At 39.1% G+C, this 24,711-nt stretch overlaps 1 protein-coding gene across 1 annotated transcript in view; it reads right to left on the bottom strand.

Annotated features, from left to right (window-relative positions):
* MAP3K19 (mitogen-activated protein kinase kinase kinase 19) overlaps positions 1-16,354 on the bottom strand; it is a 40,106-nt gene extending 23,752 nt beyond the window's left edge. The window contains exons 1-5 of the mRNA XM_046659478.1: positions 16,269-16,354; positions 14,001-14,113; positions 8,528-8,621; positions 3,405-3,483; positions 2,297-2,556 (exon numbers count right to left, since the gene is read on the bottom strand). Of these exons, the coding sequence (XP_046515434.1) occupies positions 2,297-2,556; positions 3,405-3,483; positions 8,528-8,621; positions 14,001-14,113; positions 16,269-16,290 (568 nt within the window). The 5' untranslated portion in view covers positions 16,291-16,354. The remainder of the gene's footprint in view (positions 1-2,296; positions 2,557-3,404; positions 3,484-8,527; positions 8,622-14,000; positions 14,114-16,268) is intronic.
* Positions 16,355-24,711: the final 8,357 nt, after the last annotated feature.

Genomic DNA, 24,711 nt, shown 5'->3' on the forward strand with positions numbered 1-24,711 from the left:
CTGTCTGGATAATCTATCCATTGATGTAAGTGGGTTGTTGAGGTCCCCTACTGGTATTGTATTGCTGTGAATTTCTCCCTATAGGTCTATTAATAGTTGCTTTATGTACTTTGGTGCTCCTGTGTTACATGCATATATATTCTTAAGTTTTGTGTCTTCTTGGTAGAATGTCCCTTGTATTATTATATATTGCCTCTCTTTGTTTCTCATTGCCTTTTTTATCTTGAAGTCTGCTTTGTCTGATATAAGTATGGCAATACCTGCTTTGCTTTGCTTACCATTTGCTTGGAGTATCGTCTTCCATCCCTTTGCTCTGAGCCTATGTTTGTCTTTAGAGCCGAGATGTGTTTCCTGAAGGTAGCATATTGTTGAGTCTTAGTTTTGGGGAGGGGGGGGTCTTATTTTTTAATCCAGCCAGCCAGCCTGTCTGTGTCTTTTGATTGAAGAATTCAATCCATTTACATTTAGAGTGATATTGATATATGAGAGCTTAATGTTACCATTTTATCTCTCTCTCTCTCTTTTTTTAACCAGTTCTGTATTTTCATTGTTTCTTTTCTCTTGTATTTCTTTTTTTTTTTTTAATTTTTTAATTGCTTTTTCTCCCCAAATCCCCCCAGTACATAGTTGTATATTTTAGTTGTGGGGTCCCTCTAGTTGTGGCATGTGGGACGCTGCCTCAACATGGCCTGATGAGTGGTGCCGTGTCCGCACCCAGGATCCGAACCTGTTAAACTCCAGGCTGCTGAAGCGGAGCACATGAACTTAACCACTCAGCCAAGGGGCCGGCCCCTTCCCTTGTATTTCTGACTGCCATTTCAGTTTGGTGATTTTCTGTGACGGTTTTCTCAGTTTTCTCTTTATTTATGATTTGTGGCTCTGTTCTGATTTTTTGTTTAGTGGTTACCATGAGGTTTGTATAAAAGATCTCATAGATGAAATGGTCCATTTTCTGATAGCCTCTTATCTCCATTAACTTAAGTAGGTTCCATCCCTTTCCTCTTCCCCTTCTAAGTTATTGTTGCCACAAATTGTTCTTTTTTTGTGCTGAGTTTGTGACTAAATTGAAGTATTTATACTTATTTTTGATGTTTTCCTTCCATTTATCTTTTTTGTTATAAGCAAGTGTTTACTAACCTATTCTGACATAGAGCAGTAATTTTCTTATTCTATTTATCTCCGTACTCAAGGTTTTGTAGACCTTGGCTTTTTAGTTTCAGATGGGAGGGCTCCTTTCAACATTTCTTGTAAGGCAGGCCTAGTGGCAGTAACTCCCTCCGTTTTTGTTTATCTTGGAAAACTTTTATTTCTCCATCATATCTGAAGGATAGTTTCAGTGGATAGAGTATTCTTGGCTGAAAGTTTTTGTCTTTCAGTATTTTGAATATGTCATTCCATTCTCTCCTAGCCTGTACGGTTTTTGCTGAGAAATCTCCTGAAAGCCTGATAAGGGTTCCTTTGGAGGTCGCTCTCGTGTGAGTGAGACTGCTGCACTTGGCAGGGGGACCAGCTGAGCTGCTGTACCGGGCAGGAGGGGAGAGGCACTTTCTTTCACATGCAGGCCGGCTCTGCACTTGCGGGCAGTTTTGCTGAGCTGCTGTGCTTGGCGGGCAGGGCTCCTTTGTGGGGGCTGAGCTGACACCACTCAGTGGGGAGTGTCCCCATGGGCAGGACCACCATGGTATGGTGGACGCTCTTGCACCACTCCAAAAGCATTTGCATGCAGGCCAGGCTGCCCCCGCCTGCTCTTACAGTCACAGCTGGACACTGTGTGATGACCTGCAACCTGGATCGCTGCCACCAGGGAGGGGGAGAGGTCCACTCACCTAGTCCCCCTGCTTCCCGGAGATCCAGTCCACCCACCTTCTGGTGTATGGCTGCGTGGACCTCTCAGGCATCCTCTTGTGCTGTGTAGGGAATCCTCTGTTGGTTAATGAATGTCCGTTTAGTTGTAACTTAGAGAGGAGAGACAAAGGGAACAACTCACTCCACAGTATGCTGACATCACTCCTCTTGCTCACCCTATTTAAAATCTCCAGCTGCCTCATCACTCTTCCCCTTTATTTTTCTCCATAGCATTTATCACCATCCAATGTACTATATATGTTACTGGTTTGTTTATTGTCTGTCCCCTCCTCCAACCACATTAGAATGTGAATTCCACAACAGCAGGGGTTATTGTCTGTCTTGTTCACTGCTCTATTTCCAGCATTTAGAACAGTGCCTGGCACCACAAATAAATATTTGTTGACCAAAAGAATAAAGGAATCACTGTGTAATTAAGTGTTCAACTCACCTTCAGATTTTCTTTCTTGCCCTTTCAGAAAGTGAGAAACATCTTCTCTGGCTACAGACTTGGAGATGTTTGGTTCTAAGCAAGGTCTCGGCCACAAAAAGCCCGAGTTCACATCATGGAGCTCCTTGGAACTTTCCTGTTTCTTCAGAAGTAAAGGCCTCGTGGTCAGCGTCTTTGTCCTGAGGTCCACCATCTCAAGTTCGTTTGGAAGAGAAACAGAATGTGCTCGCGCCCATTCTCCATGCGCTGCAGTTATCTGACTAGAAGGGGAAGGAAACAGTTTGATTCAAAACTCATTCCCCATGTCTTTTGGGTTTCAAGTCCTCAATCCAGCCTGACATCACTAGAAAGTCTGGAGAACTATTTCCAAGTGGAATGATGGTGTTCCTGAAAGGACAAGACCTCTCCACTGTCTGGCTCACTCCCCACCCCATCTGCCCTCTGCACCCCGCACTTTAGTTTTCCTAGTCTCTATTTCCTTGAGCAGAGAAATCAGAGGGGCAGAGGGGCAGGCACAGGGAATGCACCCTTTTGCTTCTACAAAGACATCAACCAGCCCAGTGTTTCTCAAATTAGTTTTAGTGAAGGATCAGTTTTTAAATTTTCCAGTTCGTTGTGGACTGATATTTCTGTAAAATGTAATAAAAGTAAATTACTATGAAAATAAGCCCCAATTTCTTTGTTATCAGTCAAATTGCTATACAACTTTCTAAACATTTAAATGTCCAAGTTCTGTACTGACTGGTAACAGAAGGAGCCCAGAACCACATTTTGAGTAGCATTGCTGCAGGGTCAGCAAACTATGGCCCATGAGCCAAATCCGGCTTCCAGTCTGTTTCTGTGGTTTTACTGGAACACGGCCAGTCCATTTGTTTACAGATATTCTATGGCTGTGTTCAAGATACAACTGCAGCGCTGAATCATTCCAACAGAGACTGCATGGGCCACAAAGCCCAAAATATTTATTATCTGGCCCCTGCCACAATAATATTTATTACGACCCCTGCTTTAGAATTTTTTTGGGTGGAATTACTAACAATGTAAGTTGTCATACTAGTATCACCTCATGCTTAAATTCCAAACTAACCTTTCAAAAAATATTGCTTACTTGTTTTCTTTTAAATCTTCTTGGCTCATTTCTTGGGGTTGACTGACATCTCTTGGAAAAGTAACAATAATCTCGACACCTATATAAAGGCATGACAATAGCAGAAAGAAGAAGGAAGTAATGAATTCCAGTAGTAACCAAGAATTTTCTTTTGGGTTATTTGGCTAATCTGTTCTTAATGATTACATTATGGACATTATCGAGGGACTGAGGTTTAGCCATCTTTGTATCTTTCCTGTCCAGCATATCATAGGTCCTAAATAAATACTTGCTTAAAGAGCACAAAATTGTATAACAAAACTTTCCAGGTGTAAAATTAATTTTTCTGACAAGCAGTGTTGTCCCCTGATGGAGAAAACAAAGCCTCCTTCTGTAAAGTGTAACTGATAACACCTACTTCACTGGAATCACTGGATTGTTCTGAGACTTAATACGAGATAATTATTTTGTCCAATGAGAATTTGCTCATATTTGTCATTTTGGTCATCTCCTATCTGATTCCATGGAATGATTCCCAGTATAAGCCTGAAGACAGAAAGTTCCAACTTACAGAATCAATGCTTGCTTACAAACATGTTAAACAAATTTATGCAGAAAAACTAGTGTGAACCACACCAAAATCACCTGTCCTTTATGGTTTGTTCGTCTATTTATTTTTTTCCATTCAATAAAATTTTGTTAAGTATATGCCAAACACAACTCTTTGTGCTGAAGATATAGAAATAAACAAGGTGCCGCTGTGGCCCTAGCAGTGACAATAAATAAGAAAACAAAGACTAGAGGGAGGTAAGCATTGTGATAGAAGTGTGCCAGTGGTGTTATGGGAACACAGAGGAGTGTCTTTCCAGAAGGACGCAGTGCTTGTCCTGGTATTCATGTATTTGTGAGAGCCATTTATTCAGTCTGCGTGTGCCCAGAGGAGCTACAGTGTTAATCAGCTCCACTGATGGAATGCTAGGGAAAAAGCATAGCAGAGAAGATAAGAGTGGGTGTGAATCAGACAGGTCTGGGTCTACATTGCTCCTCTGCCACTTCTTGGGTGACCTTGGGAAAGTCAGTTAATAGCTATCATCATCAGCATTATCTCAGTTAGTAGGTTTTTATTATTTTTAAAGGACTTTGGATATTTTGTCAAATATGTAGAACCACCATAGTGAAAGCATTTTTATGCCTTTGTTATTTAGGAGACTAATGCATTAAAAAAAAAACAGTAAACATTTACAAAAAGAAAAGTTTTATTTACAACCAGGCAAATGATAATAGTATTTACTATCTATGTCATCCAATATTACATTTGGTGGTGTCATGGAAACATATCTGCCCTTGGTTTTCTTGATGTTTCTCAGCTAGGACAACATGATTGCATGTTTTCTAATATAAATGACGGCAAGGAACACGTCTCTAAAAATGAAGTTTTCTTGGAATCGTCAATATATTTTTTTAACTTTTCAAAAATCTTACCACCACACTATTCCTGTAGAACGAAATGAGATACTTGGAATTACAGAGTTGAAAGGAACTTAGAGGTCATCTGATCCAAGCCCTTCATTTTAGAGACGCAGAAAGTGATTGCCGTAGGTTGTGTGACATGCTCAAGGCTGCTGCCACGTATGAAAGGAAGATGGCTGTCTTTCATAACATTTTTGTAATCATTCTTGAGTGCAAAAACCTAGCTGACATGTTAGAGTAAGAAAAACATATAGTGTACGTTCCTAATGACTAACGTGTCAGTGAAAAGGATGTTCTAGTACAAAGGCTAAGAGCAGTTAGTACTTTGCTGTGGAGGTTAGAAAACTGCAGAGTGTCTTCACGTGAACACGTTCTTAAGAATGACTGTACTTTTACAATTATCGAGGACTAATAAACCCTGAATATTTTCAAGCAAATGTAATGTGTTCCAGTGCCTGTTAATTGGTTGATTTCTTTTTTAAACCAAGAAACAAAGATACAATAAGCAAGTATAAGAGATATTTGCATTTTTAGAAATTGTTAAAAGCTAATGGCCCTATCCCAATTGTTGGTACTCAATTAGGGGGAAAAAAAGATCGTAGATTGTTCTGACACTGAAATTAGCTGGGAACATACAAACGTTCTCTGTCTCTTGAATACTGTGCTTGGTCGTGGGAGCCTCTGAAACTACCCAGTGGGCCAGGAAAAATAATCTATTGTCACATGTAAAAATAAAATGCTTGCTCCTGTCTGAGTGTATCTTTCCACATCAGGAGGTACGAATTAACCCCACCAGACAATGTTACAGGGGGGAGAAACTAAAAGCCAACATTTAAACAGAGTCGGAAACATAATTTCTTCTCAGAAGAGGTGAAAATGACATTCATGAAAGTCAGAAAATGATCAGTAACTTGTTAATGTTAAAACCATTAGGAAAATGAAAACTTAAAATTGGCCCAGCCTAATTCACTCAATGAAGAAAAATCATTTTCCCCAGAAAAGTCTTCTTTTCCTGTGTCTGCTACTTGTCCTGTTTAAATTGATGGGCGTCGAGGTTCAAAATATTTGGATACTCTCTCCAAATTTTGATAATTTCCTAAACTGTGAATCTCAACACAGGATGTTTTAAAATTACATTTTCCAGCCTCCTTTGCCACTGGAGTTCAGAAAGCTAACTTGAGAGACAGATTCACGTGAGGTACAAGAGAAAAGATAAGGTATAGGCATCATTTTTGCTGATGTGGGTGTCAGCAGAGGGAGGGGGTCAAAGGCTGATGTGGGAGCAGCTCCCTGGTTGTGGCAGAAACAGCACAATTTGGGGGTGACTGGAGGTCGGTTTTGAGATGTAGTTAAAAGAATTCTTCCTGACAGTCCAGAGTTCGGTTCCTCTCTTTTGGTTTTTCAATGGCCTGTGAACTTTTTAATACCTTTTAAAACTTCCTTCCTTTTTAATCCAACTAGGGTAGACTCTGTTATTTGCAACTAACAATCCTGATGGATATACATTGTATTTAAAAAGTTTCTTTTAGCCCAGTAATTTCAGGAAATAGGTTCTTATTCACTCACAAAAAGAGTAATTTTTTTGAAGAAGAAGATTAGCCCTGAGCTATCATCTGCCACCAATCCTCCTCTCTTTTGCTGAGGAAGACGGGCCCTGAGCTAACATCCTGCCCATCTTCCTCTACTTTATATGTGGGACACCTGCCACAGCATGGCTTGACAAGCAGTGCTAGGTCCGTACCCAGGGTCCAAACCAGTGAACACCAGGCCACCAAAGAGGAACATGAGAACTTAACCACTGCACCACAGGGCCAGCCACTGAAAAGAGTAATTTTACGTGCTCAATTTTCAGTCTACAAGGTTTTCATCTATGTTCTGTGAAAATAGCTGATTGGGGAATGTAAGAAGATTTTTATACTAAGGAAAAGGACGAGGAATTTTTGATTGGTCTATAAATTGTATTTTACACATTACCATCCATAAAAGCCCATAAAAAAGCAAATGCAGGCTGCAGGAGCACTTAGCTAACTTCTGGAGAGAGATCCAAACGTTATGGAATATACGTATATATACATATGTATATATATGTATATAATATGTTTGTATTTAACATATATATGTGTGTATATATATTAGTTAGTGGTGCTCCTTGTTCAATAGAATAATAACACACTGGAAAAACAGATATAAACTGAATGATCAAACGTGTATATCCACAACAAATAGTCGCACAGTATATGCATAAAGTCTTCATAAAGAACACAAGCACTTTAAACATTAACGACTTGGACTATGTTAGAAACATGTAAATGGGATTTAAAGAGATTTATTGACATTTAAGATGAATACAATGCATAATAATGCCCTAAATATTTTTATTTCAGACTTTATGACTGAAAGAGTAGCTCGCTGAACTGAAGACTCTCAATTGTGAGAGGAAACTTTATCAGAAAAATAATTGCTTCTTTCAAATATGTAACTCAAGTTATTAAAGCTTAAAACAGCAAGAGCTTAGTGGAGATGCTGCGTAAGTCTTACGGCTCCTATGTGAAAACCAAAAATATCACAAATAGATTTAAAAAGAATTACTAGCTCCTCAAGTGGCAAGTCATCTCCAAATTGAGCAGAACAAACTCTTTCTTTAACCTCTTGGAAGGTTCTTGGGACGCGATTGGGCTTCTGAGAACTCAGCTTTGAGGTCTTTGAAAGTCAAAGGCAGACCGCAAGGACTGTTGGGAAGAGGACCAAGATTTGTTTATTTTGATTAGGTTCGGTGTTCATGGTGTTACTCATTTCAAATGTTAGGAAATCATTCTTTGCCCTCAGCCTGGGGAAAGGAGGTTCTGAGTGAGTCTGCGAAAGGCAGGAGGCTCCCCAGGAGAGGGCGGCATCGCACAGGAGGCCACGGGAGACTGCGGCTACGACAGCGCTGCAGCCTTCAGGGAGCTTCACAGGGATGAGGGAAAACAGACAACCAAGAGGGCAGCTTCCCTGGCGTCAGAAAATTGCCAGAGAGAAACTGGAGCAGTTCAAATAAATGTTTAACCTAAGAAGTTTATAGGTGAACAGATGATCAACAAATGTGATAGGTGTGGCAGCTATTTTCTGAAGCAAGAATCTGCAAATACCTTGTGGTCTGTTAAATGCAAGGACGCTTATGGGTACGACAGGATAACATATTTGGAATGAGTGTTGTTCTGGAAAGTTCCAGACTTATGGCCTCGTAGAATGAAAGACTGAGACTTGGGGCTTTAGTGCCTTGTTCAGTCCCCCATCTTCTCCTCAAGGGAGGAGCTCTGGGACCACAGCTAATGGACAAATGCCTGGCTCTGGAAGGGAACAGACCCCTGGGGCTGATGGAAGATTCTGAGAGGAAAGAGATGGGTGGAAGATATTATCAAATAAAAAGGAAAGGGGCAGAGAATGGCTGGCTGAGCTGGAATGGGGTGAAACAAAGAGAAGAGCCAGCAGAGGGATGCCCGTTTGGGCAGGGGCAAGTTGCCAAGACTCACAGATTCAAACACGGACAAAAGGCTATGAATACGAGTGAGTTTTCTTTCCCATGTGCTTTTATGTATTTTCAAAGGTCTACACTGAGTGCTACCGAAATTAGGGGGGAAATCCAAATAATCAAAGTTATTTTTGTAAACACATCAAGGACAGAGGCCAGATACCTTCCGTCCTGGGTCTTGGGTCTTGTCCGTCAGCACTTGGCTCTCCTTCACTAACCAATATGGAATGACCACAGTCATCGTCTTGGTCAAACTCCTGAAATATCATAAAATGGAGACTCAGTTATTCGATGTACTACTTTGTTGGCAGAGTGAATGTTGATTTTTCTAGGCTAAAATTTCACACTGTGAATTCCTTTTAAATGGGATAAAGTATTTAGGGCTAAAATAATGGGAAAGTATCTGTTCCTGGAGCACCAGGCTCAGACAGACGTGGACGTGATTAATTACATAATCAAAAACAAAGATCAAAGCTGAAATCACATAGACACTCAGAAATTCAATATTTTATGCTTTATCATGTCAGCATCCAGGCTGCTAAGCTGCCACAAATTCCATCTGGGTGGGTAACTGGAAAGAATCCTTTGGCCACAGTCACAGTGAACAACCCCAAAGGAACCTTTTCCATAATGCCTTCCTGGAGCATCATTTACAAATGCGGAGGGTGGAAATCCCTGCCCCGTATGGAAGCCTCAGATAGAACCCTTGACTGAAAGGAGACAGCAAAGCTGATTAAAGTTCTCTCTCTGACAGCTTTCTGATCTAATCATGGCACACAAACTCTCAAACTTCTTTTTTACCCTCTAGAAAATAATCATTATGCTGAAAAACACGGTTGAAAACCAACTCAACTTATAAAAACTACTCCAAACTCTCTAAAGAAGAAAGATTTTCTCATTAGAGTTCGTTGTTGTTGATAGTTTCCTTCATTAGAAGTTGTTGCTAATGATTTTGCCCTTTTGGACGTCTGGAACAGTGATAAATGCGAGCAGTAGTTAAAACATCCCATCGCAACCTGGACATTACGATTAGCTCTCTGGCGTCTATGATCTGGATGAACCACCTATTTAAGAAGAGTGTCAAATAAAAAAAGTCTTTGCCCTAAATGCAGACGCCTGTCAGACAAGCAGGCAGTCTTTATCACAAAGCCTCTGCTATTGCATTCATTAATTCCCAAGGGAGCTTGGGAATCTTTTCTTTTTCACTTTGCTCATTTTACTTATTACAAAAAATAACCAAAATAAAAACCCTCCATTTATACTGCCATTAAAATACTTTAGGCATTCAGTCATAGTAACTTAGTTGTCGTACCTTACTTTTATGCAGCAGGATGTACTTTTTAAAGCATTTTCTGCCTCCGGGCAAACGTTAGGTGCCCTACTCAGTCCTGGTTGTCAGCGGCAGAGGGCAGGACTGGATGGCTCACCTGACCCTAGACTGTTGTCCATTTCACTGCTTATCCTGCTCTGCATTTAAAAAATTCTACCAATATCTGACAAATTTCTTTTCCCTCTCATCCAATTACAAAAGGGGGGAGGGTTACCCTTTTAAGACTGTATGGAAATACAAAAAAGTATTTTTAAAAAAGCAGAGAAGAAAATCACCTATAATCCTACAAATAAAAAGCAAACATTGTTAACAAAGAAATCATATTTCTTTGTCTTCTTCCTAAGTATTTAAAAGATATAGTTGCATCATACGATTTTGTATCTGGCCTTTTCATTGGAGTATAAGTTACATAGCAATTGACTAAGCAAACATCATTTTAATGGAATTTTAAATTTCCTTCCCTCTACAAATATCTGTGAGAGGGTCCTAACAGTATTTGCTGAGCCCCATGAGTCTTACAAGGTAAGTGCCATAATGCTTATTAGATAGTTTCTAATTCTTCATTGTTACACAAAGTGTCATGAACATCTTTGCAATTATGCATTATGTCTTTAGAACAGATTCCTAGATATGGAATTATTGACCCAAGGAGTATGAAAAATTGTAAGTGTGTTTTACACACACGGCTTTAAAAGTAAAGTTTACACTTACAACTTGCACTCTACCAGTAGCACATGAGCGTGTTCCACTACACCTTCTCCCTCCAGCACTTCATTTTTAGTAACGTAATATATGGAATTGGTCATCTTGTTGTGGTTGGAATGTGCATACTTTGATTAGTAGAAAAGTTGGAGATAGTTTCAGATGCTTATTGACCATTGAATTTTTCTTTTTAGTATATATATATATATATATAGTTTTGGTTCAGAATCTTAGTCTAGAATACTCCATGGGACCTCCAAGTAGACTTCTACTATTTCATGTAATTACAGGGATTCCATGAACTTTTTATGCTAAACTTTGGAAAATAGCAGCCCTCATTTGGAAGTGTTAAAGACATAACTGTTTCTCACCTCAGGTTTCTATGTTGGTTAATTGCCTGTGGTCAGCCTCAACTGCTCAGTTCATTTATTAGTCGGTCCTTCAGGAAAAGTTAGAAGACACAGAGTATGGGCACCTATCTACAAAGTCCATAATGATGGCTAGTATTTACATGTATAGTGCCTAAAAGTAGGAATTAATGTCTTCTTTTTACACATGAGGCCCAGAGAAGTTAAGTAATTTACCCAAGGTCACATAGCTAGCCAGGATTCACAGAGAGCCAGGATTCACACACAGACTCTGAAGTCTGGTTCCAGAACTCTTAACCACCTTGCTTTCCTGTTACTGTGAAAAGTTCAAAATAGAGAATCTCAACAAGAACCAGAAAGAAAAGAATAACAATAAGCAAAATTAAGAGAAAGGATACTTAAACCTAATTTATAAGTTTTGCACAGGAAAAAACAAAAGATGTGTGAGACTGACAAATGTCTGACAAAAATTTCTTCCATAGAATAGATTGAAAAAACATAAGCATTACAAACAAAAAGGATGTAAGGAATAATATCTACTTTGAAGGTTATCATGGAAATGAAGATGCTAAACAGAAACAGCCCAGAATTTTCCAATTTCTTTTAGAATGCTAAATATGAAAGACTTTAAGGCGTGCTTGGGTGCCACAAGGAGGAGAATTGAAATAATGACACTCAGTCATGAGTGAAGGAGAGAAAATATTAGAACAGCATATCCCAAACACAGACAGATTTCATAAACTGTTGACAATAAGGCGGGAGGTGACAATAGACGAGAAGTGGAGCCGTGCATTCTGATCTGCAAACAGAATGCCAAACACAGAGGAGAGAAAAGAGGCATCGTAATCATACATAATTAAATTTGCAAAAAAGATTCTCCTTAAATGAAAAAGCATTGGGAGAGGCTATAAAGAACCTCTCAGGAGCAATCCTACAAGCAAGGCAGCTGCTTATATTTGTAAACTATAAACAACGATTGCAGACAACCAAAAAGAAAAGCCAGCTTTCATTCAAAGAAAAGAAGTGGAGGATAACCTTGGGTTTTGCAATTTAAACCCTAGAGATAGCACTAGGGAACAAAAGACAAGTTGAATAGTCAGAGTCTGTTTCTCCCTCAGAAATGAGTCCAAAGTTATTTCAACCATAATAAGAAAAATATAGAGTGAAAGGTCAAAAAATGTTTTAAAGTTGCATGGAAAAAATGTAGTAATATGATGGGATTTTTTAGTCCTTTTAAAAAGAAAACTGATCAAACATACCATAAAAAAATAAAAAGTAAATATGTTTTTGTTTGTCAATTTCTAATCCACGACACTCACTGTAAAGATAGCAGGGTTTCTCAGCCTCAGCACTGTCAACATTTGGGGCTAGATAGTTCTTTGCTGTGGAGGGCCTATCCTGTCCTTTGTAGGATGTTTATCAGCATCCCTGGCTTCTACCCACTAGATGCCAATTGCAAATCACATATCCAGAATATATTAAGAATTCTCTAAACCCAACATTAAGAAAATAAGCAATCCAATCAGAAAACGGACAAAGTACTTGAACAGACAATTTATGCTGATGGTGAATAAACAAAAAAATTTTTTAACGTTAGTCATTAAGGAAATGCAAATTAAAACCACATTGAGATACCACCATATATCTATTAGAATGGTTAAAATAAAAATTACTGACAGTACCAAATGCTGGCAAGAATGTAGAGAAACTGGATTTCTCATTCATTGCTGGTGAGAATATAAAATGGTAGAGCCACTCTGGAATACTGTTGGGCAATTTTTTAAAAAGTTAAACATACATTTACCATATGACTCTGGACTCCTGGGTCTGTATGCTAGAGAAATGAAAGTGTAAGTTCGTACAAAAATCTGGCCACGGGTGTTCCTAGTAGCTTTGTTTGTAATAGCCCCAAACTGGAAACAACCCAAACATCTTTTGACAGGTGAATAGCTAAATAAACTGTGGAACAAAATATAATTGTAATAGAATAGCACTTAGCAATATAAAGAAACCATTGATACACACATTGACTTGGATCTCTCGAGCATTATGCTGAGTGGAAAAAGCCAATCTCAAAAGTTTACATGTATGATAATTCCATTTACACGGCATTCTCAAAATGACAACATTATAGAGACGCAGAATGGATCAGTGGGTGCCAAGGGTTAAGGAAATGGGGAGGGTGGGGTAGCAGGAGGGGACTCCTTTGTGGTGACAGAACAGTTCTGTGTCTTAATTGTGGTGATTCAGGGGATAAAATGTCACAGAGCTGTACACACAGACACACGCAAACAGAAGAAAGAAACAAAAAGGAACGCATGCAAAAACCAGTAAAATCTGAGCAAGGTCTGCAGTCTAGTTAATTGTGTTGTGTCAATATCAACTCCCCAGTTTTGACAATCTCTTGTAGTTATGATGATAGTTCCCACTGCGGGAAGCTGGAGAAGGTTACACAGGACCTCTCTGTACTATTTTTACAAATTCTTGTGAATCTATAATCATTTCAAAACAAAAAGTTTTAAAAATTAAATTTTTGTTTTTTGTTTTCTTTGTTGTTTTGGGATGATTTTTGGAAGGAGAAAAGGACTGAAAGTTCTTTACTCCACCCTCTCCAAAAGTGCCCACTGTTGTTTATAAATATTATATCCATATCTCATTAACTTTTAAAAATAAACAATTTGTGGCCACGTTTTTCCTTACCAATAAAATATGAATAGTAATCTTTTTAACTGTTTGGGCTATGTTAATTTTTATAAAAATTCAAAAGTAAGTACACAGTGCAAAATTCATCTCCAATTCTCTCACTGTAGGCAATCAGTGTTACCAGTTTGTGGTGTCTTGGATATCATTCCACAGTTTTCAGTGGATCATAATATATGTTACTAGTTCTGTTACTGTAACATGAGGGACTTTTTGTGGAGTCATTCTTCATGGGTCAGGGGGGACAACCAGGACCAAGAAGGCACCTCCTTTGTGGTATCCTGTGATGGATTTGACATGATCAGATTAGGATCTTCTCCTTTTGCACACTAACTTACATAAAGAGAAGTTGCATTTTATTATTTAGTATGAATTCAACCTCAACAATATTCTGTGGTATTAGATACACACACGCAGACACACACACACAATGCATGAGTCTCAGGTCTAAAACATTCAAGCAAAACAAAGGAAGTAGGAGATGGGGTAGGTTATCCATTTTTTGTTAGTTTGTTCCTTTAAAGATAGCACCTTACCTCGCTGCCGCTTATACTTTGTAAGGTTATGTTTTGGTTTTTAGTCACTGTCATCGTATCAGTTGAAGAGTTTGTATCATGACAAATGTCAAGCAATGATTCAGCATGTCTTTCTGCCAAAAGAAACATAATAACGTGTTTTGATAAGACTCCAGCAATTTTCACTAATTTCACTGGAAGATAGAACTCTAGGTTCTAAAATCAGTTCCATTTTGTCAATGATTTCCTGAAATAGTGGTCTGGGATCCTGACAAAACTTCAGGAGATAATTTTCACAGGAAAAGATGTAAGGACAAGAGTCCACAGAACAGATGGGTTTTTGTTTGTTTGTTTAAGAAAAAAAAAGTCAGGCAAAGTTGCTCAGTGAAATCCCCGACTACAGGCTGGAAATTACTTTTGCTCTAGCTACCAAAGATAAAAGCACTCAGCTACTCCAAGCACACTTCCTGTCTAGCACTTGAAGCCACATTAAATTGACAGAGTTCTGAACACCAAACAGTGAACTCTCAGGTGGTTCTCAGGGGCCTTGCTCTCATATGCAATCCCCCCTTGCTATCCTGATTCTTCAAATAAGCATGGGCTCTTTGACGAAAACTTCTTCCTCTTCCAATGGTTCTTCCATCTATCTTGTAACTGAAACAAAGTTGAACAAGTGATCTTTACTCAGACTCTCCATTTCCTCACTATATTTTCCTTCTTTACTCTGCTATCTATCTTCTGTCTCTGTCCTGCCATTGAAACTTCTCACTTCCTTCCCACATCTGCTTTGTAACCTCTTTTCCAATTTGACACTGTTTCCCACTCCATCCTTCATGCAACTCTCTCCCAATTCTCCTCCTCCCTCTCTCACTCTGCAAGTGCCTCTGTGCACACCACTCTCTAACTGTGGGGGCACCTCCTTGGCTCAGCCCCCTATAATTTTCTCACCATCATCAATCCTTCAATGATATTACCCACTCTCAGGTCATCACAATCTCCTTTTTGTAGAGAACTCCCAAACTAGCATATCGACCCATCCTCTTCCACAAATCCTCACAACTCCTGTCCTACATAAAATTGTTACTTGAAAGTCCCAAGGTTCCATGAAATGCAATGTTTTAGAGCTCATCGCCTTCAATATCCTCGCCAAACCAGAGTGTTCTCCTATTTTGTTGATTATATTTCCTTCCCCCACTTCTCAGGGCTGGAACTTTGGAATCACGTTTGACTCAACTCTCTCAACTTTTGACTGTGTGTCTCCTCTGCCGACTGTACATCACCAAGCTCTGTGAACTCTCCTTTCACAACATCTCTTTGACTCACCATACACATCACCTTCCAGGCCCACTACCACACCATGCCCAAGTGCTCTTTTTCTGGTGCTCATCACCACACTCTTGGGCACTTCTATAGTTTCTTGATAGAGCTCCCTGCCATGAGTCTCTTCCTTTGAATCCGTTCTACACAATAAGAATAGGTTAATTTTCCTAAAATATGGCTTTCATCATTCCCTGGCTGAAAATTCTTTAGGGACTCAGTTTTGTTGAAAAAAAATCATGTCCTTCAGCTTGGCATTTAATGGGTCCTCAGTGGACCCAGTTTCTTTATGTATCTGATCTTATGTGTTCCTTTTCCCTGACATGAACTTTTGGTTCTAGTCTCCTGTTTGCCCCTCGGGTAAACCATGCGCACTTACAGTATGGTACCTCTGCTCCATAAAGTCAAATCCCATTGTTTTTCAAGAACTAGATTGAGGTTCATCTCTTCATGAAAGCTTCTTGTGTACGGCCTTGCTCTTTTCCCGGAAACTTCAAATAAAAGCCAGTCAAACAATACAGTCAAGCAGCTTTCACAAAGTCACACATTACTCAGAGGCACTTTTTTCATTACACTTTTCTCTGAGGCTGTTCCTATGTCTTTGCTCAGACTCTTTCTCTCCATCTACATCAAAACTTCTCTCTTTTTCTCTTCTTTTTATATCTTGTCCAACATTCGAAAATGACCAGAAGTCCCTCTTTCCCTTTCAAGTCCACAACAAGCTCTTTCTCCTCTGACTTATGTGGTGTGTTCCTGACCATATTGAACACTTGCGAAAATCTGGGCCATGTCTTAGACCTCTTGGCATCCCTCAGAACACCTAGCCATAGGCCTTGTCCAGAGTCACTGTGCAGTAAACAGTTGTTGGCTTGATTTCTTTAAATGGATTTATCAGATACATGTAGAAGAAGAAAGATTTCTAACAGAGTTTTTATAGTTGGGGAACTTTGAAAGGGGAATAGAAATATTTACCTGGTTTTGGCATACAATTCATTAGAATGTCCAATAACTGCTGTTTCCTAAAACTCTCTATTTGTGACACATAGTGTATTGCTGATTTTCCACTAAAATCACAGAGTTTAGGATCTCTAGAAAGAATAGAATCAACATTAAAGATTATTTAGTTAAATCTGTTGAAAAAGAAAACCAATATGAGAGGAAAAACGTTGACATCAAATAAATAAAAGTCATCTTATGTGGTCTGGGGATAAAAATAATGACTTCAAAATGTATGAGAGAGAGAGTGACAAGTTTTCAAGACTCTTAAATCAAAGGAATGTGCTGTGTATCTTATTCACACTCCCATTCTAAAGATGTTCTAACATTTGCAGAAAATTTCCAACTTTAAACAAAATTTTCATAATTCTTTAATGATGCATACATCAGGTAAAGATGAAACATCTTGATAAACTGTTGTCGTATCACAAATAGCCAATTGATTAGTTTTTTCTTTCCAATGATTTAGCTGACTGCTTTAATTTCTTGATATTTCTTTTTTCTAATGTTAACAGCTAGCTCTTTTACCATTTAAAATAGTAGGATGGCATAGAATCTCTCTTTAAAAGTAAGCTCATATGCTCATTTCACAGGGTCTTGGTTGAATAGAGCAATCTTGTCCTAAAATCTCTCTTTGAGTGATCTTTTCATTCCTCTTTGCCTTATCCTGTGCTTGTTAAACCCAACTGGCTGATCTTAGGGCTCCTCACAACAGCATGAATATCCTCTCTATGCTGTAGTGCATCCTAGGACTAGACATCAGCTCATAGAGATCCAGAGGGTGAATGATGAGAATACTATTAACAGGTCATGGTCAGGGAAACAATGATAAAACTTGCTTCACTAGTCACAGTCTGTGTCAAGGAGTCAGCTGATCATGGTCTGTGACCTAAAACCTTTGAATTTGAATCTCTTTGTTGCTATGGAACAGAGTAACGCTTTATGATCTGCAACAAAATTCTCTTATGGCTTTTCTTCATCAAAGGTCACGATTCAAAAGAAATAGCATAGGACCAAGAATCAGGGGACTGCCACTACCTTAATATGAGGCCGTTAGCAAGTCACTTAACTAGTTGAGACCTCAGTTTGCTCGTCTGCCTTGATTAGAGTTTCTCCATGTGGCGTTATTTGATTTCCTGTATTCTGGACCCCACTCCCGCCATACTTAACACCATCTCTGGGGTGGTGTCCAGCAATTTTCACTTTGAACAATCTCTCAGCTGTTTCTCAACACTAAAGTCTGAGGTAGCACCCAACTTCCATCTTCACCTTCTTGACTATAATTTTGTTCTTGAAGGTCCCTCTTTCATTTTTTTCCAAAACAAAATTCATGTGAAATACTGAGAAAGAGCTTGGCCTATCTGTTCTTATTTGATAACAAGATATCTAGGTAACAAAGAGCACTAAGAAACTGCAATTCTAACATGAGAGATGGCTTATTAACCCTATGATTATGGGCTGGCCCTGTGGCCAGCTGGTTAAGTTCACGCACTCTGCTTTGGAGGCCAGGGGGTTTGTTGGTTCAGATCCTGGGCATGGACCTAAACAATGCTCATCAGGCCATGCTGTGGTGGCATCCCACATAGAAGAACTAGAATGACCTACAACTAGGATATACAAGTATGGACTGGGACTTTGGGGAGAAAAAATAAAAGAGGAAGATTGGCAACAGATGTTAGCTCAGGGCAAATCTTACTCACCAAAAAAAAAAGTGCATACTTTAACCCAACTATTAAAAAAAAGTTAAGGGGCAGCTCTGTGGTGTAGTGGTTAAGTTTGATGTGCTCTGCTTCAGTGGCCCAGGTTTGCAGGTTCAGATTCTGGGCACAGACCTACACCACTCATCAGCCATACTGTGGTAGCAACCCACATACAAAATAGAGGAAGATTGGCACAGATGTTAGCTCAGTGCTAATCTTCCTCAAGTTAAAAAAGAAGAAAAAGGTGGGAAGGAGGATTGGCAACAGATGTTAGCTCAGGGCAAATCTTCCTCAGAAAAAAAATTATTTGTTTACTTCCCCCTCTTCTAACAGAGCATGTTGGCATATAGTGGTTTTTAGATAACTGGAAATCACTACTATAAATTGCTTTTGATAATTGACAATGCTTTCTGAAATAATTAGTAACATCTTAGGTGTAGGGAGCTGCATACTCAAGAATTATTTAACATTCCAAGTAACTACCAAAAGAATAAGTATGTAAGCAAATAAAACAAAGGGTCAATGTCATAAGAATAAGAGATAGCAACATCTAACATCTGTATATCACTTTGCAACAGCGAAGTCCTGTTTATGAACGTGCATGTGCATTTAATATACGTAATAAAAAAGCAATCTATATGTCTAGGTTTACAAATGACTTCTGTAACAACAACGGCATAGACACCCTTCCACTGGTGCCAACTAGTCACTCGTACTCACGCGCGATGCCTGAGGAGCTCAGACAGAACCTCTGCAGGCCTGTAAACTGTTAACATATCAAGGCTCTCAAACAGGTCCACATCTCTCACAGCCAGCATCAGAGGGGTCAAGCCATGCTGGTTTGGGAAATTTATATCCAGGAACTCTTCAGATGCCTTTAAAAACACAAAACTTTGTTTCTGTTATGGTTTTACTGCATAGCTATTTATACTAACTCTGCCTTTTCATTGCTTGGCTGAATTCTCATTTTAACTTCAATACATTCTTTCTCAATATCTATACTGAGAAGGAGCTGATAAACTGAAAGAACACAGGCCTGAGAGACAGACAGACCTGGGTTTGGATTTTAGCTCCTTAAACTGGTTATTCAGCCTCCCTGATAGGTTTGTATCAAGGACACGGTTAAAAGGTAATAAAATCACCCTGATAAAATAAGGGATACCCAGTTAAACATTGAATAATTTTTATTTGGGACATAATCATATTTTAAAAGTATTTGGTATTTGTCTTAAATTCTAATTTAACTGAGTGTCCTGTATTTTTATTTGCAAAATCCAGCAACGCTCCTCACTGACCTTAAATCCTCAGCTGTAAAGTAGGAATAATAGAGTCTTCCTTGCAGATTTGCTTTAGTGATTGCAGACAGAATAAGAAAAGCACTGAGCAGAGCGTTTGACACATGCTCAATAAAGATTTGTGGAGTGAATGAATGATTTACAATAATAAGGCAGCTCATTTAACTGTAGTATTTATACAGTCAAATGGGGGTGGATATATAAATGTTATTTTTTGTTTTAACAAAAGTAAAATTTAATTTGGATAATTCAGAACTGAAAAGCTACTGGAAGGCCAAATTATCCAAATTGTTTATTTTATAAACCAAAGTAACTCTCTAATTTCCACCTCTATTGCACTCTATGCCATGTTAATATAGTCAGTGTCTCTACCTCAGTTTCTCCAGGGACAAACTAGAGTTAATGATATTACCTCAGAGGGGTGCTGTGGGAATTAATTAGTTAATATTTTTTTCAGTCTCTGAAAAGAAACCACCTATTATATCAATGTTTATTATTAGTCAGAACCAACATGAAAGTTTTGAGCTGAGAATAGTCTTGCAATAGCACGTTAATTCAGCACCTGTTGATTAAGCTCTGGATCCAGTTACAGGCACCATTTTCTTGAAACTTGGCTGCTAATCAGTAGGGGTGAAAAATATGTTTATGAAAAAAAGACATTGGATTACAACAACAACTGTTGCAAATACCATTAAAATAAAATTAAGCGTCTGTCAAAAAATTTCTAAGCCTCAGTTTGTGATGAATGGCAATTTTAGACTATCGTGTAGTACAACAAAAGAATTTAGAGTCCTTTGGATTTTGTTGTATATTTCCTTGAACTCTAGGTGACCAGAACATCGTGCACTTTTTCTTTATCTGTTTGTGTCTCCACCATCAGGGAATGGAAGAAACTGTCTCCTAGCAGCAAATGATTTTCTTTCAGATGGAAGGTCATGTGATCTGACAGTATCTCTGAAGGTAAATGCCAAGAGTAGGTAGTGGCTGGTCGCCAATAATTAACGACCTTGGCTATGCATACGGTTTTGCTACTTTTGTTTTGTTACTTTGGGAAAGAGTATCAATGGGTAGAAAATCTAAACAAGAAGATCAATATCCTAAGAAGATAGCATTTAAAAAATGTATCTTCCTAACTCCTTTAGTGACAACTAAATATTACGCAAAGCATAGGCTCTCTGATTCCCTTTTCAGGATAAAGATAATAACTGCAACTGGTCCAAGGGGATCTAAACAGCAATTGTACAAATGGCAACGATGTCAAGGGAACTCTTCTGAGCAAGTTAACAGTGGTTCTCCAGGGCATCCCGGGAGCACATCATTTCCCGGGGGTGCTGCCTGACTTCTTCTAGCATCCAGCTGGAGGAAGGTAGAAACAGGCTGCTGCTGTGTTCTTTTATTATCTTGTTTTCCACCCCAGTGTCCTGTTTGATTCTGTTTTTTCTCATATTTCCTGCCTGAAATTTTCTGGAACTGTATTTGAAAAGAGCATATTTTTCTTTAAAAGGGGTCATATGTAGCCCTTTTTACTACCCACCTACCCACCCAAAGACAGAAACAAACATTGATTTAACTGACCAGCAAGTGTTGAAGTTGCTCAAGATCACCCTGCCATGAACTTTGTAGAAGTTGCCTTTGGGGAGCCTGGATTCCATTGATGGCCAAGAGTTGTCTTCGGACATCACAATTAGCCACATGGACTGCGGTTTGATTGTTGTAATTGCAAAGGGTGATGTCTACTCCCTTTTCCAGAAGAAATCCAACAACCTGCAACACCACAACATTCTTATTTAGCATTTTTGAGTACCAACAGCATCTTCAGGTCTGGGTAGAAAACTTACTTAGACGTGGCTCTGATTTATGTTATAGGAAAGGAGAATAAGAGGGGCATAAAAATAAAGGATTTATTTGGATACATGTGACTTTTACCTCCTTTTTTTTAATTTTGAAAACAAAACCCTCCATGATATGGATGATTGGGGGATATACATACATACATACATATATATATATATATATATATACATATATATATACATATTTCTAAACTAGATGTTTGTGAGTATTTTATGCTAAACTCACATAAAACTTTGAAGTCCTCTTAGTATCATCTATAATTTAGAATATAAAACCCAAAAATTCAATGTTGAATGTTGCAAGTATTTCTAGGGAGAGAATAAGCTCCATTCAAAATGGTGAAGGGATAACTTATTCAACAAATGTGGATTGAGCGACCAATGAGTGTCGAGAACTGTCCATGGTACTGAGACTCCAGCAATGAACAAGACAAGTGACCGGCCTTTAAGGCATTTACAATCTAGTGAGGAACAGAGACAGATAAAAAGGCAATTGCAACACAGTGTGATAAATGCAATGATGGAATAAACACAGCAGGCTAAGGAGGATACTTAGAGGAAACTTATCAAGCTGTCTTGGAGGGTCTAGGAAGACCTCTTGGAGAAAGTGATGTCTGTGCTGAGAACTGAGGGATGAGCTTCAACTAACTAGGCAAAGACTGAGAGAAAGATTGTTTCAAGCAAAGGGCGTTGTGTGAACAAAGAACTTTGGATGCTACGGACTGAATTATGTCTCCTCAAAATTCATATATTGAAGCCCTCACCCCCAATGTGACTGTATTAGGAGAGAAGGCCTCTAGGAAGTAATTAAGGTTAAATGAGGCTATATATAAGGTTAAACGAGATGCGGCCCTGATCTGATAGGATTAGTGTCATTATAAAAAGAGACACCAGAGAGCTTGCTCTCTCTCTCTCTGCCAAGTGAGGACACAGGGAGAAGGCAGCCATCTGCAACCCAAGAAGAGAGCCCACACCAGAAATTGAATTGGCCAGAACCTCGACCTTGGACTTCCCAGCCTCCAAAACTATGAAAAAATAAATTTCTGTTTTTTAAGATACCCTAGCTATGGTATGTTTGTTATAGAACTGAGTAGTACAGTGAACAAGATGACAAATAACGCTCAAAGCTCTAGAAGGAATTGGGAACGGCTAGAGCTCAGGATGGGGGAAGAAGGGGTAGGAAATGTGATGGAGAAGTCAGCAGTAGCTGAGCCCTGAAAGGCCTTACAACTCTTTTAGGAATTAGAGTTGTATCTTCAGGATGATGGGGAGGCAGTGAAAGATTTTAAGGGGAAATGACATGATCAGATCAGTATTTTTATTTTTATTTTTATTTATTTATTTATTTTGAGGAAGATTAGCCCTGAGCTAACATCTGCTGCCAATCCTCCTCTTTTTGGTGAGGAAGACTGGGCCTAAGCTAACATCCATGCCCATCTTCCTCTACTTTAGGTGTGGGACACCTGCCACAGCATGGCTTGCGGAGCAGTGCCATGTCGGCACCCAGGATCTGAACCGGCGAACCCCTGGTTGCCGAAGTGGAACGTGCGAACTTAACTGCTGTGCCACCGGGCCAGCCCCATGATCAGTATTTTTAAAAATCACTCTGTCTGCTGCAATAGATTAATATGGGGAAGAGTGGAAGACAGACCAATGAGGAGATTATTGCAGTAGCCTCATGGAGAGATGATGATGACCAAACAAGGGAAGTGGCAGAGGAAATGGAGCAGCTGATGGCATAATCCAGGAACATTTAGGAGGTAGAACTGATTAGATGTGAGAGCTGATGGTGAGGCAGAAATCAAGGATAACTCCAAGGTTTCTGACTTCAGTCTACTTTTATCTATCTTCCTTACTGCCACTGCAGCCCAGACCACCGTAATCTCTTGCGTGAAACAATGCAATAGCCTTCTAATAGATTTCTCCATTTCCAAATACCTTTGTGTGAAGCCCATTACAGTGATTAGAATCAGAAAGTCAGATACCAGTAAGTGTTGGCAAGGATGTGGAGAAATCAGAACCCTTTAGACTGCTGTAAATGGCACAGCCACTTTGAAAAACAGTCTGTTAGTTCCTCAAATGATTAAACACAAAGTTAGCATACGATGCAGCAATTCCACTTTTAGAAATGCTAGGAGTGGAACGAAAGAGAAGTGAAAACATATGACCACACTAGGACCTGTACACAAATGTTTATAGCATCATTATTCATAGTAACCGAAACATGGAAATAACCCAAATTTCCATCAATGGACAAATGGATAAATAAAATGTGGTACATCCATATAATGGAATGTTATTCAGCTATAAAAATGAAGTACTCATACATGCTACAACATGGATGAACCTTGAAAACAGTATGTTACGTGAGAGAAGCCAATCACAAAAGACCATATACTATGTAATTCCATTCATATGAAAGTCCAGAATAGGAAAATCTATAGATATAGAAAGTAGGGCTATGGCTTAGGGCTAGGACAGAGAGAGAGAGGAAGTATAGGGAGTGATAGCTGAAGGGCATGGGGTTTCTTTTCCTTTCTTTCTCTTTTTTCCGAGAAAGATTAGCCCTGAGCTAACATCTGCTGCCAATCCTCCTCTTTCTGCTGAGGAAGACTGGTCCTGAGCTAATATCCGTGCCCATCTTCCTCCACTTTATATGTGGGACGCCTACCACAGCATGGCTTGCAAAGCGGTGCCATGTCTGCACCCCGGATCTGAAACTGTGAACCCTGGGCTGCTGAAGCAGAACATGTGAACTTAACTGCTGCGCCACCGGGCCAGCCCCTAGGGTTTCTTTTTTTTTCCTTCTTCTTTTTTTGGGAGGGTGGGGAGTTCTTTTGAGGTGATAAAAATGTTTTAAGGTTGACTGTGATGATGATTGCACATTCATGTGAATATACTGAAAATCATTGAATTGCACACTCTAAATGGATGAATTGTATGGCATGTGAATTATATTTCAAGAAAGCTGTTTTTAAAAATTCCTTTGCTTTTCCTTTGCATGCTTTTGCGCCCCTACGTGATCTGGCCCTTGCCTTCCTTTCCAGGCTCATCTTGTGCCACTCCTCCCCCTCCCTCTGCAAGCTCTAGCCGCCATTTTGTACCTCAAATATGCAAGTTTTTTCCTAACCAAGAGCCTTTGTCTGTGTTATTCCCTCTGCCCCAACTGCCCTACAAATGTCATCCTTTATCATTATTTTAGTCTTGGCATAAATGTAACCACATCAGTGAGGACTTTCCTGACCACCTTATCAAAAAAGGATTTACTCTGTTGGTTTCTTCAAGGCACTAATAGTAGTTTGTAATTTAATTATGTGCTTTTTGTTTCTTTATTTGTTGTGTTTTACCTTCATTAGTATGTAAGTCTACAAGGGCAAGAGATCTTATCACATGAATAAATATTTTATGAATGAGTGAACGAATGATTTAAGCTAAATAGATGGTGATGCCATTTAGTAAAACAGGAAACACTACTGCTGGTGTTCCTCAGGAAGATTAGACTTGGGGAGAAAAATGGTGAAGAGAATTTGGACATACTCTGTTTAAGATGTCTGTGACATATAAGTGGAGA

This window comes from Equus quagga, chromosome 4, assembly GCF_021613505.1.
Source record: "Equus quagga isolate Etosha38 chromosome 4, UCLA_HA_Equagga_1.0, whole genome shotgun sequence".
Taxonomy (NCBI): Eukaryota; Metazoa; Chordata; class Mammalia; order Perissodactyla; family Equidae; genus Equus; species Equus quagga.